Raw genomic sequence first — 18,793 nt, 5'->3', positions numbered from 1 at the left:
GAGAGAAATAGGGCACTCCTAATCTCTATCCAGGTCGACCAGGACTTGACACCCCTACCTTGCTGCAATGCTAAAACTTAACCTTTAATGAAGTAAAATAAAACAATGCAAATACTAATAGAAAAAATATATAAGTGTAAGTGATCACAGTGAAAACAAAATAAAATAAAAAATAATAAATAAATATATTACTGTGATACTGGACAATAACACCAAATGGAAAAAATCTATTGTCCTTAATAACCACCTGAGATTCAAATCCAGAGTTAACCCTAGTCACTGATCGATCCTATAACATACAGGGAAGGGTTACTGGAGAGTGGCTCCTGTGTTGATACACCGGTAACCGGTAACACTATGTATCAGATAGGCAAAACATGCCGATACTTCCATATAACACAAGGAGCTGAAGTACCTCCCCCCCCCTTAATTAAATGTTATCAAGTAAAGGATACGCACTTGAATCAAATTCGGATACAAACTTAAATATAAGTTCAGCCCAGGAAAGGAAATAAAATTCTAATTTCCTCCCAGAGACAACCTTCAGAATTATTAACTGATCGTTCCTATATCATGAGAGGAAGGAAAAATATATGTATAGGAGTACGGAGAGAGGCTCATGTGCTACAGTGTTGCAAATGCAGTTGGTAACACTGAGTATCAATCAGGCAAAACATGCCCAGACTCCCATATAGCAAAAAGATGCCGGAGTTACCACCACCCCCCTGAAGGCAGAACGTCAAATGAAGGATGAAAACTTAAATAAATAAGGATGTAAATTTGTAGTAGAGCTCAGGATGAGGAATACTAAAAAATTCAAATACCCTCAAATTCCCTCCCAGCAACAACCTCCGAAGATTCAAATAAACCCAGGATCAGTAGAATAAACTAGGCTAACTAAAGATAACGGAATCTGGAACCACTCCTGACTACCTAACATACGTTTCAGCGCTTTGAAGTGCGCCTTCGTCAGAGGTAAAGCATCTGACTGCCCCCTTAGCGGCTCTTTTATGTGTGTTAGACCGGCGGACTCGTTCGCGCCGAAAAACGGTGTTCAAATCTGTCCCGCCCCCTCAGGATACGTCACAGCATGATTGACAGGGCATGCAGATTACTCTAAAGTGTCTCATCACCTAAACATAGAGTTAGAGAACCGTCAAAGCCCTGAAATACACTTATTAGCTAATAAATAATGACGATAGTGTAAATGGACATTCAGGGGTAATGGTATTAACACCGAAAAGGGCCTGGTCATATATGACTGGAAAAAAAAAAAAAAAAAAAAAAAAAAAATGAATATTTTTATATATATAAATTAAATGAACAAAAATTATGTACAGAACAAAATAAATAAATACTTATTACTGTATAAAGTCCATAATAAATTCACTTCTCTCAGAAATAGTTTAATGAAGTTTATGGTTTGTTTGTTTTTTTCCATTTATCTTCTTAAAGGGACAGGCTTTTGTGATCAGTGTAATTCAAATTATAACAAAAATATTTACAAAGATATTTACAAAAATTAATAACTAAACTATATACAAAATAAGGCGAGATGCATTACTGATGATGAAAAATAATGCTCTCAGTGTAACTCATCTTTCGATGAAGGGAGTAAATGTAAACCCCTCATTCAAACCATTGGGGGCCAGTGTGTTGAATCTATAGATCCAAAAGGATTCTCTTCTGAGGAGGGTACGATCTAAGTCGCCACCTCTCCTGCCCAAAATCACTTTTTCAATCCCAGCAAATTTCACCCCTTTTGTATCACCTTGATGATTATTTCTGATGTGTCTAGCAACAGGGGTGTCTTTGAGGTTTCTGACTGAATGTATATGTTCCATAACGCGCCTCTTAAAGGGGCGTATGGTTTTCCCAATATACCTAAGTCCACAAATACAGGTCAGTAGGTATATGATGCCTTTCGTATTACAGTTAAAAAAGTGCTTTACTTGACACACTGAGTTGTCAATCAGGTTTGGAAGTGTTTTTGAATCCTTCATCATAAATGGGCAAGCTACGCACTTGCCACATTTATAGGTGCCTTTCACTGACAGCCAGTTGGTCGTGGCACATCTAGAGGAAAAATGACTAGACACCAAAACATCTTATAAATTTTTACCTCGTCGTGCCGTGAGAGAGAGACAAATGGTGTCACTGCTCCCTTCAATTGGGGATCCTGAGAAATCAATGGCCAGAATCTACCCAAAATCCGTTTGGATTGGTCCCATCCGGAATCAAACGTTGCTATGCAACGAATGGGTTCCTGGTTGGAGGATATTACCTTATCTTTTAAGAGATCTTCTCTGTTGCTCAATAAAGCCCTCTGGAAGGCCCTCTTGAGGCAACGATTAGGGTATCCTCTCTCTTTGAATCTCGATCTGAGAAATTTTGCTTGGCTGATAAATTCTTCCTTTTTGGACTCCCCTGGACACACTTATAGTCTGGTTACCGTTTGGCAACTGACTTTCTGTTCTTTTTTTCTTTCTGTGGGGATGTATCTAAAAACAACTTGTAAAAGCTGAAGATCTCCTGAAAAAGCCTTTGACAGGGTCAGCTGGGACTTTATGAAGCTTTCTTTAGAAGAAATAGGCATTCAGGGATGGCTGCTTAATGCAATTCTCGCGCTATATAAAGACCCAATGGCTAGAACAATAGGCCCCGGCATATGTGCAGATTGGTTCAAACTAAACAACGGAACCAGACAAGGTTGCCCATTGTCTCCCTTATTGTTCATAATAACTTTAGAGGTTCTAGCCAATAGAATTAGAAATAATGAAAACATTAAGGGATTTACAGCAAGACAGAAAGAATTGAAAATTTCTCTTTACGCAGACGATACTATTCTTTTTTTAAATAAGCCTGCAACATCAATAGTAAATGTAATGACTGAAATTGAAACGTACAGTTCAGTATCAAACTACAAATTAAATAAAACAAAATCAATAGCTATATATCACAATATGTCAAGCCAAGAAATAGAATTTTATCAAAAAACTTATAATTTTACCAGAGCCAAAACGTTTCCATATTTAGGTATTAAAATATGCAAAAATCTCAAAAATATTGTGCAAATTAACTTTATGGACCTTCTAAAAGAAACAAATAAAAATCTAAAAGAATGGAGGAAAATAGAGGTATCTTGGGGTGGGAGAATAAATATTCTGAAATCATATGTCTTGCCAAAATGGATTTATATCTTTAGAATGCTCCCTTTGAGCATCCCAAATGAATGGCTGACAATGATTAATACTTCCTTCTCCAATTTTGTATGGCAAGGGAAAAAACACAGAATTAAAAATGGAGTATTATCAAAAGGACTAAAGAAGGGAGGTATGGGATATCCAAACATAAGAAAATATTATGAAGCAGGGATCATAATGCACGTCTTGACTACTCAGATAGCCCAAAATAAAGAGGAAATATGGTGGTGGTCTGAACTAGAATCTAGCCACTTAAGTGATTCCCAAAATTTAATCTGGAAAAATAAAAAATGTGATTTTTTTAGATCATATATCCTAGGCCAAATTATGCCAGTTTGGCAAAAAATAAGGAAAAAAATGGACATAACCAACAAAATATTTGATTTTCAAAGAATAGACACAATAGAAGCAAATATAGAGAATATCTCCTTAAAAACGTGGAAGGAAAAGGGAATAAATACAATAAAAGAACTGATTAAGGATGGAAAAATCAAACCCTATAAAATACTGATAGAAGAGTTTAAGTTTTCCACCAAAGAAGTATACACCTACCTTAGAGTTAAACATTTTTTGGAGAAAGTAGAGATAGTAAAAGACGGCAAGCTGTATGATATTTTAAAACCAATTATACATCAGAACAGAATAAAGCAGATGTTCGAGATGTGTAAGAATGTTGGATTCAATGGAGGACTTAGTCCTTCCTAATGCTATTAAAAAACTGAACTTGGAACTAAAAATAAATGTAGAAGTAAATGAATGGTTATCAACTATACAGAAAATTAATAAAAATGTACATTCCTTTATACTGACAGAAACACACTTTAAGTTAATACATCAATGGTATATGACGCCAACTAAAATAGCTAAATTTGACACACATAAGGACGTAAACTGTTGGAGGTGCAGAGAGGAAAAAGGCGACTACATTCATATGTGGTGGTCTTGTAGACTAGTGATTGTGGTATGGCAGTGGGCTCAATTTATCATCCATACGCTTTGCGGTGTTGAAATATCTCTAAAACCAGAAACAATGCTATTACACTATCAATGGCCAAAATTAAATAAAATAAACCAATTTTTAATTATTCAATGTTTAATAGCATGTAAAATAATAATTGCAAGAAACTGGAAGGGAAACACTGTCTTCAGTATTTTTACATAGTTACATAGTTAGATAGCTGAAAAGAGACTTGCGTCCATCAAGTTCAGCCTTCCTCACACCTGTTTTTTGCTGTTGATCCAAAAGAAAAAAAAACAAAAAAAAAACCCCAGTTTGAAGCACAATTTTGCAACAAGCTAGGACAAAAAATTCCTTCTTGACCCCAGAATGGCAGTCAGATTTATCCTTGAATCAAGCAGTTATTACCCTAAATTGAAAGATTATATCCTTGAATATTCTGTCTTTGCAAGTATGCATCTAGTAGCTGTTTGAACATCTGTATGGACTCTGATAAAACCACTTCTTCAGGCAGAGAATTCCACATCCTGATTGTTCTTACAGTAAAAAAACCTTTCCTTTGCCTTAGACGAAATCTTCTTTCTTCCAGTCTAAACGCATGGCCTCGTGTCCTATGTAAAGTCCGGTTTGTGAATAGATTTCCACACAATGGTTTGTATTGGCCCCGAATATATTTGTATAATGTTATCATATCCCCTCTCAGGCGACGTTTTTCTAAACTAAATAGGTTTAAATTTGTTAACCTTTCTTCATAGCTGATATGTTCCATTCCTTTTATTAATTTTGTAGCCCGCCTCTGCACTTTTTCTAGTGCCATGATATCCTTCTTTAGAACAGGTGCCCAAAATTGCACAGCATATTCAATATGTGGTCTTACCAGTGATTTATAGAGAGGCAAAATGATATTCTCGTCCCGAGAATGAATGCCCTTTTTCATGCATGACAATACCTTACTGGCCTTGGCCACTGCTGATTGACATTGCACATTGTTGCATAGTTTGTTGTCTATAACAATTCCCAAGTCCTTTTCGTGTGTTGTTATCCCTAATTCGCTTCCATTAAGGGTATACGTTGCTTGTGTATTCTTTACGCTGAAGTGCATAACTTTGCATTTTTCAACATTAAATTTCATCTGCCATTTGAGTGCCCAGTCCTCCAGTCTATCTAAATCCTTCTGCAGCAAAGTAATATCTTGCTCACATTGTATTATTTTACAAAGTTTTGTGTCATCTGCAAACACTGAAACATGACTTTCAATGCTGTCTTCAAGATCATTTATAAAAATGTTAAATAGAAGGGGTCCCAGAACAGACCCCTGAGGGACACCACTTGCCACCTCTGTCCAGCTTGAAAATTTACCATTAACGACAACTCTTTGTATTCTGTTTTTAAGCCAATGTTCTACCCAAGAACAAGCATTTTCATCGAGACCGATTTCCTTGAGTTTGAACACTAATCTTTTGTGTGTATCAAATTGATAATAAGTCAGTTGATTTATCAAATCAAAATGGAGAAGGACCACTGCAGGGCCCTGGATGATAATTTGAGACTATGGGTAACTTGGGAAAAAAAATTACTACAAATGTAAAGGCAATATGATTACCATTTGAAAAAAAAAGTAAAAGAAATTGGAAATATGTTGAGCTCTCGAGAGGGGGGGGGGGGATGAATGTTTTTGTTGTTTTGTCTACATGTCTGTATAAAATGTTTTTATATACTTTTTCTCTGTAAAAAAACAAATCAAAAATTAATAATAAAAAGAGTTCAAAAAAAAAAAGTAAAAGCTGAAGATCTCTTGTCTGCAGCCTTTGCAAGCCCTCCGTTCTAGCCCTGCCCAGGCTTTCTGTGGCTGTCCAATCACAGACTTCCCAATGCATCTCAATGTGAAGTCTTTGCAAAGCAGGTGCTCTGGGTAAACTAGTTCCACTGAGCTAAACAATCAGAAAATATTGCCTTGCACATGCATATTAGTTCCCCAATGGACCAGGGACATCTCTATGTCACGTTAGGTGAAGATGTGAGCAGTAGACATGTGCAATTCGTTTCGGTCCGAATTTAAATTTGGACAAATTTGTAGACATGTGTTTTTACATCCAACGTATAATAGTAAAGTAGACTTTCTAATCGAAGAATTAAAGTATTTCAAATAATTTTAAGGATGTATTTGTTTTAATGAAAGTACCAGTATTGTCCCTCACTTTGTATCTGATAGCTCTTTTAATTAGCGATATTGTTTTCGTGCCTCTTACCTGGTGGGACACCTTCTGTCACCCAAGACTCTTGTAGCTTCATCTTCTCTTGAGCTTCATAAGGTCCAAATAAAAGTCCATCTCTCTCTTGTCGTAGGTAATACGATCCTTCCAGATCACGCAGGACAGGGAGTTCCTTTTTCAGGGCTTTTACCTCGGGAATGGTTGCCGTCACAACATACTGATGGTGAACCGGAATCAGGTGATGTTCAAAGCCAATCAGTTTCCCAACTTCTCGAGCCCAGAACCCTTAGATATGCAAATAAATAAAAACATGATATTTATTAACTATACTGGGAATTGTGGATAATCGACAAGGTACATCCAAATTTTAGGCGAATATAGTTTAGCTCGAAACTGAGCTGATCTGCAGAGGTTTTCAATTTGGCTATTCCAACTTAAAATTATATATATATATATATATATATATATATATATATATATATATATATATATATATATATATATATATATATATATATATATATATATATATATATATATATATATATATATATATATATATTTTTTTTTTTGTATTTTTTTTATTTATTTATTTTTTTTTATTCTTTATTTTTGTAGTGCAGTATTATGCAAACAGCTTCATGTATACATTGTTAAGGGTAAAACAAGATAAAGCATTGGTAGAACATACAATATCAGGAAAAAATGCACTGTTTTTATATTAATACATGACATGGTGGATCAGCATGTGTCAAACGATTTTCAGATGAGCTAGTTACGAGTTAGTTAAGTCTAGTGACAACATTATAACAATTAATGATATGATATGGTGTCCAACAGCATTATTAATCTTAAGATTTGGTCAGGGTAAGTAACTGTTGAAGTGTAAAAGTTAAGTAGAACAAGAAGAATGCAAGCTGAGTAGGTCAGGATATAGTTACATGCGAGTGTTGTGCGTTGCTAACACAAAGAGCATCAGGCATGGCATTACCGGAGAACATTATAAGAGAACAATAAAATGGTGCTTGCTAGCCAGCATAACTACACCCATTTATTGTTTTGTAAGTAAAGCATTCAAGATTATAACCGTAGGGTAGTAATAGAGTGGGAATAGAAACCCTAGAAGACCCCATGATAGGCAGACTGTGCAACCCCCATTTAGAATAAAGAAGTATGCTCCCCACATCATACGACAACAATGGGTGCAGTACTGTGACACCCTGCAGGATACTGCAAGTCCAATGTTCTGTCCCAAGATCAGCCTACGCCCCGCTGTGGTATCCCAGTGTCCAGCCACAAGTGTCTCAAGATTGGGCCAGGTGTCTCATGTAGGTGAAGGCATACCGGCTTGGGAGAATCATATGGCAGGCTTAGTGTTGTCTGTTCGGTGCCCCCAGGTGGCGTCAGTGGTTTGGGATGCAGGCACTGCTGAAGCTTTAGAGCAGGTCGTGGCTGGTAGCAGGGATTTAGGTGTGTGGCTATTCGGCTGTGTTGATTCCCAACTGCATCGGGATACTGGCATGTAGCTTTGCGACCCGGAAAGTACGGTCGTCTCCGCCGCCGTCTTTGTCGAACTCCCTTAACCCTGAGAACCACGTGTTTGCGACGGGAGCGTGGGTGCGGTGGTTGGGCTTGTGGCTCCTGGAGGGTATCAGCTTGCTGCCGCTCATGAATCTTGCGCTCAAGCCGTCTCCAGAAAGCCGTGAAGATTGCATCCAGCTTGTCCTCCAGCTCATGATGGGTGTCTCTGAGGTCCGGGGGCCATGCGTTCGCCGCCATTTTAGGTGAGTCACAATAGGGTCTAGTAGCTCTAGTGGCTTGTGCTCTCCCAGTTGCCTCCGAGGCTTGGACCGGGATAACCCCCGCCGGTCCAAGGGGAGGGTGACGGGGCTCTTGTGTGGGAACGGCTGCTTTGGTGCGCTGCTGGGTCGGGAGATCGGCCGCCTCTCCCGTCCCAAGCTTGCTAGGCTGCCACCGTAGGCCGCAGCCTGTCACCTGGAGTTCTCGCTTGCGGGGAACACTCTAGTCCGGTATCGGATAATTCACCAGGGCGCCCCCAGTAAGGGTAGCGCACCCCGGCATTAATTCAGGCATGAGATCTGCTGGTATTTCCCGGTAAACAGCCTGTGTGGTGGGAGCTCATCCACCATGCGACTGCTCTGCTTGCAGGTCAGGCCCCGCCCCCCACGTGCGTTTATATTTAATGGAGTTTCCTGTTTTTGATACGGCTTATCTTTTGACAGTTTTTGATCTCCTGCATTGTGTATCAGACCCCGCTTGTTTATCTACCTGTTTCAGTCCGTAGTCCTGACTTTGGCCTGTTTGACTACATTTGTTCCTATTCCAGCCTTTATTTGATGTTTGGTACACAGTATTTTTTTTTGTGTGTGTGTGTTCCACTCTGGCCTGAACTATTTGTCTTGCTAGCCGTGTTAGAAAGTTGAGAAATCATGTTTCCACGTCAGAGTTCCCAGGTTGATATGTAAATGGACACAGACAGGCATTGTGTTTCAGGTGTAATACTGCATTTCTACAGCAATGAACTCAGCATGGGCTACGCACATCTCCCAGCATGGGTCCTCAGGAACTTGAGACGGGGCAGGGCCATTTAAGGGTGTCATGGTGACATGTTCTGTGCCACTAGCAACGCCCACAATGGGCAGATTCACCTGGAAAAGGGCATGCCATCCAAAAAAAAGTCGGATTCGCCCACTAACAATCTGCCTGGCCAGTCCCCAGCCTTCAGGACCATGCAAGGAGCGCTGCTGAAGCCTCCATGCATAGTCCTGCATGACGCAGCTGTGTATAATGATGCGCTCACTCTGTGCTGCGCTGGGACATTGCCCAGGTGTCCCCAGATGCGGGACCCCAGGTAATTAAAGCGGGACAGCACCCCACAATCGGGACTGTTCTGTCAAAAGTGGGACAGTTGGGAGGCATGGCTATGATCTGTAAGGATTAGTAACCAGAAACCAGCCATGGACTGCAGTTTTGACCTTGTAGGCAGTGGTGTATCCTGGTTTTGTGCTGCCCTAGGCACCCCCACCCAACCCTTCCAGCCTTCTAAATACACACACACACACACACATTCACTGACAGATACGCATACACTAGCTAACAGAAACACTCACTAACAGACACACACTCACTCACTAGCAGACACACACACACTCACTAGCAGACACACACACACTCACTAGCAGACACACACACACTCACTAGCAGACACACACACACTCACTAGCAGACACACACACACTCACTAGCAGACACACACACACTCACTAGCAGACACACACACACTAACAGGCACACACACACACACACTAACAGGCACACACACACACACACTAACAGGCACACACACACACACACTAACAGGCACACACACACACACACTAACAGGCACACACACACACACACTAACAGGCACACACACACACACTAACAGGCACACACACACACACTAACAGGCACACACACACAGTAACAGGCACACACACAGTAACAGGCACACACACAGTAACAGGCACACACACAGTAACAGGCACACACACAGTAACAGGCACACACACAGTAACAGGCACACACACAGTAACAGGCACACACACAGTAACAGGCACACACACAGTAACAGGCACACACACAGTAACAGGCACACACACAGTAACAGGCACACACACACACAGTCAGACACACAGTAACAGACACACACACACACATTAACAGGCACACACACTCACTAGCAGACACACACACTCACTAGCAGACACACACACTCACTAGCAGACACACACACTCACTAGCAGACACACACACTCACTAGCAGACACACACACTCACTAGCAGACACACACACTCACTAGCAGACACACACACTCACTAACAGACACACACACTCACTAGCAGACACACACACTCACTAGCAGACACACACACTCACTAGCAGACACACACACTCACTAGCAGACACACACACTCACTAGCAGACACACACACTCACTAACAGACACACACACTCACTAACAGACACACACACACTCACTAACAGACACACACACACTCACTAACAGACACACACACACTCACTAACAGACACACACACTCACTAACAGGCAAACACACTCACTAACAGGCAAACACACTCACTAACAGGCAAACACACACACACACATTAACAGACATACACACAGTCAGACACACACGCACACTGACAGACACGCACACTGACAGACACGCACACTGACAGACACGCACACTGACAGACACGCACACTGACAGACACGCACACTGACAGACACGCACACTGACAGACACGCACACTGACAGACACGCACACACACACACTAACATTAACATATATATTATTTTTTATTTAACCTCCCCCCCAGCCTCCTTACCTTTGAGAATGCTGGGAGGGGGGGGGGTCTCTTTCTCCCTAGTGGTCCAGTGGCTGCTGGGCGGGTGGGCGGCTGGCAAGAGAGCACTTCCCCTGAGCACTCTGCTCAGCTCCCTCGCGCGCCGCAGAGTGAGGCTGGGAGCCGGAAGATGACGTCATATTCCGGCTCCCAGCCTCACTCTGCGGCGCGCGAGGGAGCTGAGCAGGCAGCTCAGAGGAAGTGCTCCCTCGCCAGCGGCCCACCCATCAGCCAGCCCAGCATGTCAGTTAGCCACAAGGCTAACAAGGCATTTGCCCTGGGCATTTGGGGGCGGCATTTTTTGCCGCCCCCTGGAAAATGACGCCCAAGGCAAATGCCTTGTTTGCCTCGCGGCTAAAACGTCCCTGCTTGTAGGTCTCATCAGCATATTGCCGGTTCTGGTCTGGAAGTTGGAGTCTCTCTGAGAACATATAGCTCGGTACCAAGAAGATTGTGTGAGACCAAACAAGACACCACCCTCCACATCACAGACTGTATAGAAATGTGTAGAACTGCTTGAAGTCTCCCTTTTGTCAGGGCTTACCTGGGTGTGGGAGTCCGGCAGGCAGAGAAGTATGCTCACCCTTGCAAGAAAACACAGGCCAAGGTGATCAGGCAAGAATTCACCTGACCTGTGAGTCGGTGCACGGGGGCTGTGCAGGGTAAATCCAAAACGCGGTACAGGAACAATAAACCGGGAGAATAGTCGTGGGAAGCCAAGGGTCAAAGGAAGCCAGAAGTCAGGATAATCGGTGTACCAAGCCAGAGGTCAATAACAAACTGGAGAACAGGAAACAGCAGAATGATCACCAGAGTCAAGGAACTGACACTGCCTTCTGGGAGAGGCAGTGTTATATACCTGGCTAACGAGACATCAGGCTCAGGTGTAACTTGAGTGACAGGAGAAGTTCCAACAAATGTCCAGCTTCAGTACTAAATACTAGACAGGGCTAGATACAGGAAACAGAAGCGGAGAGATGGCTCAGGGGAAAGCCAAAGCAACAGAGCTGCCAAGGTCCCAGGTTCGAATCCTGACACCTTTACAGCGGAAGCAGAAACAGTAACTAAACTGAGAATTCAAGCTGATTTCAAACTAAAGTTAAAATTTCAGGTGAAAGTAGCCAAACTGGAAGTATTCCCTACGCACTTTATGTTGAAATTTAAATTGTCATTTTTGCAATTAACCCCATTACCTGTCTTTTCATGTGATGCTCAATTTCTCTTCAAATTATATTAAATATTTAGTCAGTGATATCACAGTCTGGTTCATTCCAGACACAGCCTGGGAAAACACTGACAGAAACCTTGTTTAAAGGGACACAAGCTTAATGGTCAGGTTTCACTGGTTAATTCACTGTCATTTAGGAGTTAATTCACTTTGTTTCTGTTTATGCAGCCCTTGTCACACCTCCCCTGGCTCTGATTGACAGCCTGCATGAAAGAAACTGGTTTCACTTTCAATCAGATGTAATTTACCTTAAACAATTTTATCTCTTTCTCTGTAAATTGAACTTTAAATCACATACAGGAGGCTCTTGCAGGGTCTAGCAAGCTATTAACATAGCAGGGGATAAGGAAATCTAAATTAAACAGAACTTGCAATAAAGGAAGGATAAACTTTAGATGACTCTTTACAGGAAGTGTTTAGGAAGGCTGTGCAAGTCACATGCAGGGAGGTGTAACTAGGTGTAACGGATCGACGGGCACCCCGACTGGGTACCTCAGTTGAAGGATGCTCCTGGCGCTTCCTGAGGACTCCAAGCACTGTAGCAGACACCACAACCACCGAACCGGAGAAGCATACGAATGCTCTCAAGCATATGAATGCTGTAAACAGCTGAACAGGAAAAGCATACAATCAGCTTACACTCCTGGCAATCAGCATACAATCCAATTCCCCCAATAACGAGACGACACTTCGTTTTGAGGTCAAGCAGAACTGACTGTACTGGCACATACAGCCTCTTTTATTCACAATCCACAAACATAGTACTGCCCACAGGGTTTTGAAATACAACCAATCAATCCGTACAATACACACAGACACTCCCACACAAAATCCTCCCCTGTGATATGTTTTATAAAACTGTATTTCTCTGCCTGTGATAATTATATTACCCATTGTGTTCAGTAATCATATCACAGGCAGAGAAATACAGTTTTATAAAACATATCACAGGGACCCCAAAACATGCAATAACCCCATAAAATCGGGGGATCTGGGTGAACCACATATCCAAAATTCACCCAGATCCGTTCAGTAGTTTGGAAGATACAGTTTAATGCAGATTCTGCAGAACATATACAGGCTATATGAAAAATAATTACTGTACAATGTGTCCCCTGTTGTATAGTTTAAAACTACTGCACGATGTCTTTGTGCACCAAATACCAGTGAGAAGGCACCGTGTAGAAAAGTCCAAACAGTGTCTGTGAGTTAAAATGGCCACCATCAATTGTTCTCACCATGTGCTTCATCCATTGTTCTCACCATGTGCCTCTGATACATGAAATGGTGGCCACCCAGTAACTCCACAGTATGTCCCCAGATGGTTCTTTACGGGCCAGCAGCAGCATAATAAAATACAACATGCCCAAATCAGTTCCTAGAAGGGCAATACATCCCAGGGCCATAGTCACAGGGCAAGAGGCTGGCAAGCAGTCCTCTCAAGGCACAAGTGGCGGAGCTGGTTCCGCCACACTAGGGTTCATAAACAAAGTGATTTAACTCCTAAATGGCAGAAAATTAAGCAGTGAAACTGCAGGAGTATGATCTATACACCAAAACGGCTTTATTAAGCTAAAGTTGATTTGGTGACTATAGTGTCCCTTTAATTTCTAATCTCTCTGTTAACTGCAGGTGCAACAGACAGAGCTTATAACAACGAATGACAGAGAGCCAAGATGTAGTCGCCCAGTTGCATGATAAAGATATGTGCATTTCTAAGCTTCTTTTATTTTTCACACCTCACGAATATACATTTGTTAAATATAGCGGATACGTAGCCATAATCAGGGGCGTATTTGCCACGAGGCAAACAAGGCATTTGCCTTGGGCGGCATTTTCCAGGGGGCGGCAAAAAAAGCCGCCCCTAAACGCCCAGGGCAAATGCCTTGTTAGCCTTGCGGCTAACAGACATCCTGGGCTGGTGGCTGCTGGGCTGGTTGCTGGGCGGGCGGGCGGCTGGCGAGGGAGCACTTCCTCTGAGCTGTCTGCTCAGCTCCCTCGCGCGCCGCAGAGTGAGGCTGGGAGCCGGAATATGACGTCATCCCCACTAGACCCCAGGGAGAGGGAGAACCCCCCCAGCATTCCCAAAGGTAAGGAGGCTGGGGGGGTAAATTAAAAAAAAAATGAGTTAATGTGAGTGAGTGTGTCTGTTAGTGAGTGTGTCTGTTAGTGTGTGTGAGTGTGTCTGACTGTGTGTGTCTGTTAGTGCGTGTGAGTGTGTCTGTTAGTGTGTGTGAGTGTGTCTGTTAGTGTGTGTGTGTGTGTGTGTGTCTGTTAGTGAGTGTGAGAGTGTGTGTGAGTGTGTCTGACTGTGTGTGTCTGTTAGTGTGTGTGAGTGTGTCTGTTAGTGTGTGTGAGTGTGTCTGTTAGTGTGTGTCTGTTAGTGAGTGTGAGTGTGTCTGTTTGTCTGTTAGAGTGTGTGTGTGTGAGAGTGTGTCTGTTAGAGTGTGTGTGTGTGTCTGACTGTGTGTGTCTGTTAGTGTGTGTATGTCAGTGTGTGTGAGTGTGTCTGTTAGTGAGTGTGTGAGTGTGTCTGTTAGCAGCTAACAGACACACTCACACACTCACTAACAGACACTCACACACACTGACATACACACACTAACAGACACACACACTAACAGACACACTCACTAACAGACACACTCACTAACAGACACACTCACTAACAGACACACTCACACACAGACACACTCACACACAGACACACTCATACACTCACACACACACACTGACAGATACGCATCCATTAGCTAACAGTTAGCTAATGGATGCGTATCTGTCAGTGTGTGTGTATTTAGAAGGCGGGGGAAGGGTTGGGTGGGGGTGGCGGGGGGGGGGGGGGGGGTGAGGGGGGCGCCTGAGTTTTGTCCTGCCTAGGGCAGCACAAAACCAGGATACACCCCTGGCCATAATATTACAAAACCTGGGGAGGGAAGGGATAGTTCCCCTTTAATAGGGAGATGGGGTGACCGTTCAATCAGACATATAGACATGGACACGTGAGAGTACAAACAATACTTTTAACTATTCAGCCACTTCGTGGGAGTTTTCGTTGTTTTTCTTGTGAAACGCTTGTCCTGGCGGGTTTTCACAGCCTTAATGAAACCCAGCTGCTTATTCAATTCAGAACATACTTTCTCCCCTGGAAATTCTTCACAGTTTGCTACAGATCTAACAAGCAATCTTGTCTTTTTCAGCGGGAACACATTGTTTTTTCATTGTATGTTTTGTAGTGCCATGGTAAAATGATACTTTTATTTCTTGGGAATGCGGGTGACCTTGGGGTCTCTGCGCATGTACTACAAATTATAACAACATATCTTTAATTCAGGTCAGCTTCTGCTGCAAGAACCCAGAGCCGAGCGCTGAGGGAACCGCGCTAACACCTATACTGTTCAGTAACATCTGAAAACCCACAATGTAACCACGGGAGAAATAAAGAATTGCCAGGAATCCTAAATCAGGACCAGGTTCGAATCCATGACCAACACTCGACAAAAGGCACTTCTTACTGTCTCTGCACATGTTTCTCATTGGGTTTAATAATTGCAAGATATGTTTTGTGTAGAAAAAAAAAGTTGAAATCCGGAATAAGCAAACAAAACATATTTTGGATAATATCAAGAAAATGGTTTTCTGGAAACGTTTGACATGCATGGAGCAGCTTACGAGCAGAGCTGATGAGTTGAAGGCAGCGTGGGTCTGTCAGACAAATCCCCCCAAAAAGCCTGTGTGTATATATAGATTGGTAATGGACAGATGATATGACCCGTCTGCTCTTACTGGCATTCCGTGAATAGTAAGGAAAGGCAGACGATGTATACATGCACATTCTCCTCGTAGCAAGAAATAGTAAACAGTGACTTTACTTGTATGCTGTGTCTACTCTTATGGTAAAGGTGGAATATGGGGGATTTGCTATACTTGCCATAAACATTATAATCATTTTCCACTCTCTTGGCTGTAAGATAGTCAGACCATTGCAGTGATGATGGTACCAGAACGATACAGCTGGTGGATCTGGCAATTTTATTTTTATTTATTCAGAAAGATAGCTAGATAATGACATGTGTGGATCAAGGTCACCATTTACGACACATTCTGAAATTTCGAAAAATGTGAAATGAAAATTGAAAGAGCTGCACACGAAGCAGTCTGATCTGGTTCATTCTAGTTTTGCAGACGAATCTTGGCAAACGAGGATAGTTTAGTGATGATTCCACTAACTGAGCCGTTCCAAGTCCGGAAACATGACGCCTGCAGAACTTGGCATGCATGTCACAAAGAACAACACAGAAAGCAGAAACACTTAATGCAGGACTACAACTCCCAGAATTCTTTGCCACAGGCTAGCAGTGGGCCTGGGTGGCACAGTTTAGTTCCCCAACAAATTAACAATTCATAAAATGCCTTGCATTAATATTTACCCCTATGTTTCCAGATTTGGAAGTGTTGCAATCTGGAACTAGAATGGGCTGTGTTTAGATATTTACCGGTTGATATCAACAACCTAATAATGTAAAGGTGGAAAATATATTTATTTTGCCATTTCAATGAAAATCCAATCTCGGTCAGTACATTGCAGATCCACATTTGGCTGCAGTGACATCTGGGAGTCAATTAGATCTGGCAATATTTGAACATCTTTTTGGCAAGGTTCCGGACATTTTTAAGACGTTCACATATTTCCAATTGGATTGAGGTTTTAGCAAACTACTCCAGTTTAATTCTGGTTGTGTTTGAGGTTATTATTCTGCTGGAGGGTGAGCTCTGTGCCCACTCTTGGAGACTGAAAAAATAAATTTACTCTGTATTTTTCTGATTAATTTGCCAGTACCTGTACAAAATGATGCCACTAGCATTGTGCTTCACCAAGCGGGATGGTCACCTCACAGTGATGAGCAGAGAACCTTTTTTTGTGTGGTTCCTATGTCTCCAACATGACTTTGTCAAACTCTAAATGGGGTTTAAAAAAAATTCTCAGCTCTGGCCATGCATGTACGAAGCCCCCATCCGGATTCATTTTATCCCAGGATGCAGAGCAGGATTAGCAATATGGCAACCATATGTGGCCATTTAAGGCCCAGAGGTTAGACAGGGTTTCTAGAACCATGACTTTGCTTGGCTCCATTAACCATCTCTTTGTGACGAGTGAAAGGGTGCACAAAACTGGTAAACTGCCCGTGGGGTCTTAATCTTTCTCTCCATCTCCTTCAGAACTATCATTGGGCTCTCAGTAGATCCTCACAATAATGGCCTCATTAACTGTTTGTTTGTTTGTTTGTTTGTTTGTTTTTGTAGTGTGTACCTAATTTTTATGTCACTCTAAAAAAATTGTGTGCAAATTTGTTGTGTAAAGCAAATTGTAAAATATTAATACATTTTTAATTTTGAGGTTGTAATGCTACATAATATGAAATTATAAAAAGGATTGGATACATTGTAAGTAAATTGTTAATAGAAATTCCAAAGAGTTACCTGCACACGTGCAGAATGAATGTCTTCCTTTATTATTGGGACTCCAGAGGTCACGGCCCCTACTGTCGCAGCTCTGAGTAAATATTGACCAGTCTGTTACCTGGATCTAACCTTATTATTACGCCATCAGTTGTAATATAACTGAACCTAAATAAATGTACTGTAGGTCTTTCAACATATGGAGACATTACACAAGCAGAAAATGAGCAACAAAATAAGCTATTCACTAGAATTAAAAACAATCCACGCAGGACTGATTTAATAAGTAAAAAAAGGCAAATTAAATTATTGTTAGAAAACACTATCGCGTCTAACACACGGAGTTCATTTCAGTACACGTACCAAGAAAATACAAGAGAATCCAGTTCCTGGAATATACAGGAATCTTACAGGGTAAGCACATTTCTGGAAAGTAGCCACCCGATAAAAATAAACTTTAACTTGGCTGGCAACATTGAATTGTCCTCGCTATGCATCGTGTCCATAGACTACAGTTAGGAGTCCTATTAAGGTTTCTCATTGGACACTTTACACGTTGCTTGTATTTGGAAACTTATACAAAGCGGCAATTTCTGTGAAAACAAAATACTAGGATCATCTCAGCAAATATTACAGGACGTTACAATATCCAGTCCCCTTTACTTCGAAATCTCTCCACCCTGAGCCTTTACTGTAAATCTCATAGCAATAAATCTCCTGAACCGTAACCATAGGTTCAGTGTTGTTTTAAATTACTAAAGGATTATTCCAAACACCATGACCACGTCTGCTTTTTTAAGTGGTCATGGTGGTAGGATCTTGATGTGCAGTGTTTTTAGCTTGTTTCAGCTTCACATCCAGAGTTATTTGCACACGTGTGCCGGGGGCTAATTGCATGCATCAGATTGCACACAATAGACTTTTACTGCATTTCCATTGAAGGCAGACCAATTCGCTATTTTCTTTCCTCCCACCCTCCTTCTCCTTCTCCCTTCTACCGGCTCAGGGATCGTGCATGTGTTCGGAGCCAGTTAAATGGTCCAATCAAAGGCTTCACTATGTGAAGTTTTTGATTGGACCTCTGAAAAGCTTCTGTGAATTTACATGGAGGGGCAGGGTGGGCCTGTGACAAACACCCATGGACGTTTGCCATGTACTCCTGGAGGAGTGTGGAAGCCGACCTCCTGCCCACCGACTATGATCCAGTTCTGAGACCCCGTTTGGGAGTTACACTGCCCAGCCGCCGTTAGTAGCTTGCCCTGGATGCCCCTGTTTCAGCACTTTTCCTTCATGCGAATGGAACTGAACGCTAG

General features: G+C 41.9%; 1 protein-coding gene across 1 annotated transcript in view; it reads right to left on the bottom strand.

Annotated features, from left to right (window-relative positions):
* DMGDH (dimethylglycine dehydrogenase) overlaps window positions 1-18,793 on the bottom strand; it is an 88,726-nt gene that overhangs the window by 33,933 nt on the left and 36,000 nt on the right. Inside the window, exon 6 of the mRNA XM_063453585.1 lies at window positions 6,411-6,659. Within this exon, the coding sequence (XP_063309655.1) occupies window positions 6,411-6,659 (249 nt within the window). The remainder of the gene's footprint in view (window positions 1-6,410; window positions 6,660-18,793) is intronic.

This window comes from Pelobates fuscus, chromosome 5 (assembly GCF_036172605.1).
Source record: "Pelobates fuscus isolate aPelFus1 chromosome 5, aPelFus1.pri, whole genome shotgun sequence".
NCBI classification, from domain to species: domain Eukaryota; kingdom Metazoa; phylum Chordata; class Amphibia; order Anura; family Pelobatidae; genus Pelobates; species Pelobates fuscus.
Note: the sequence above shows the minus strand (reverse complement) of the source record. Positions and strands in the feature narration are given on the sequence as shown.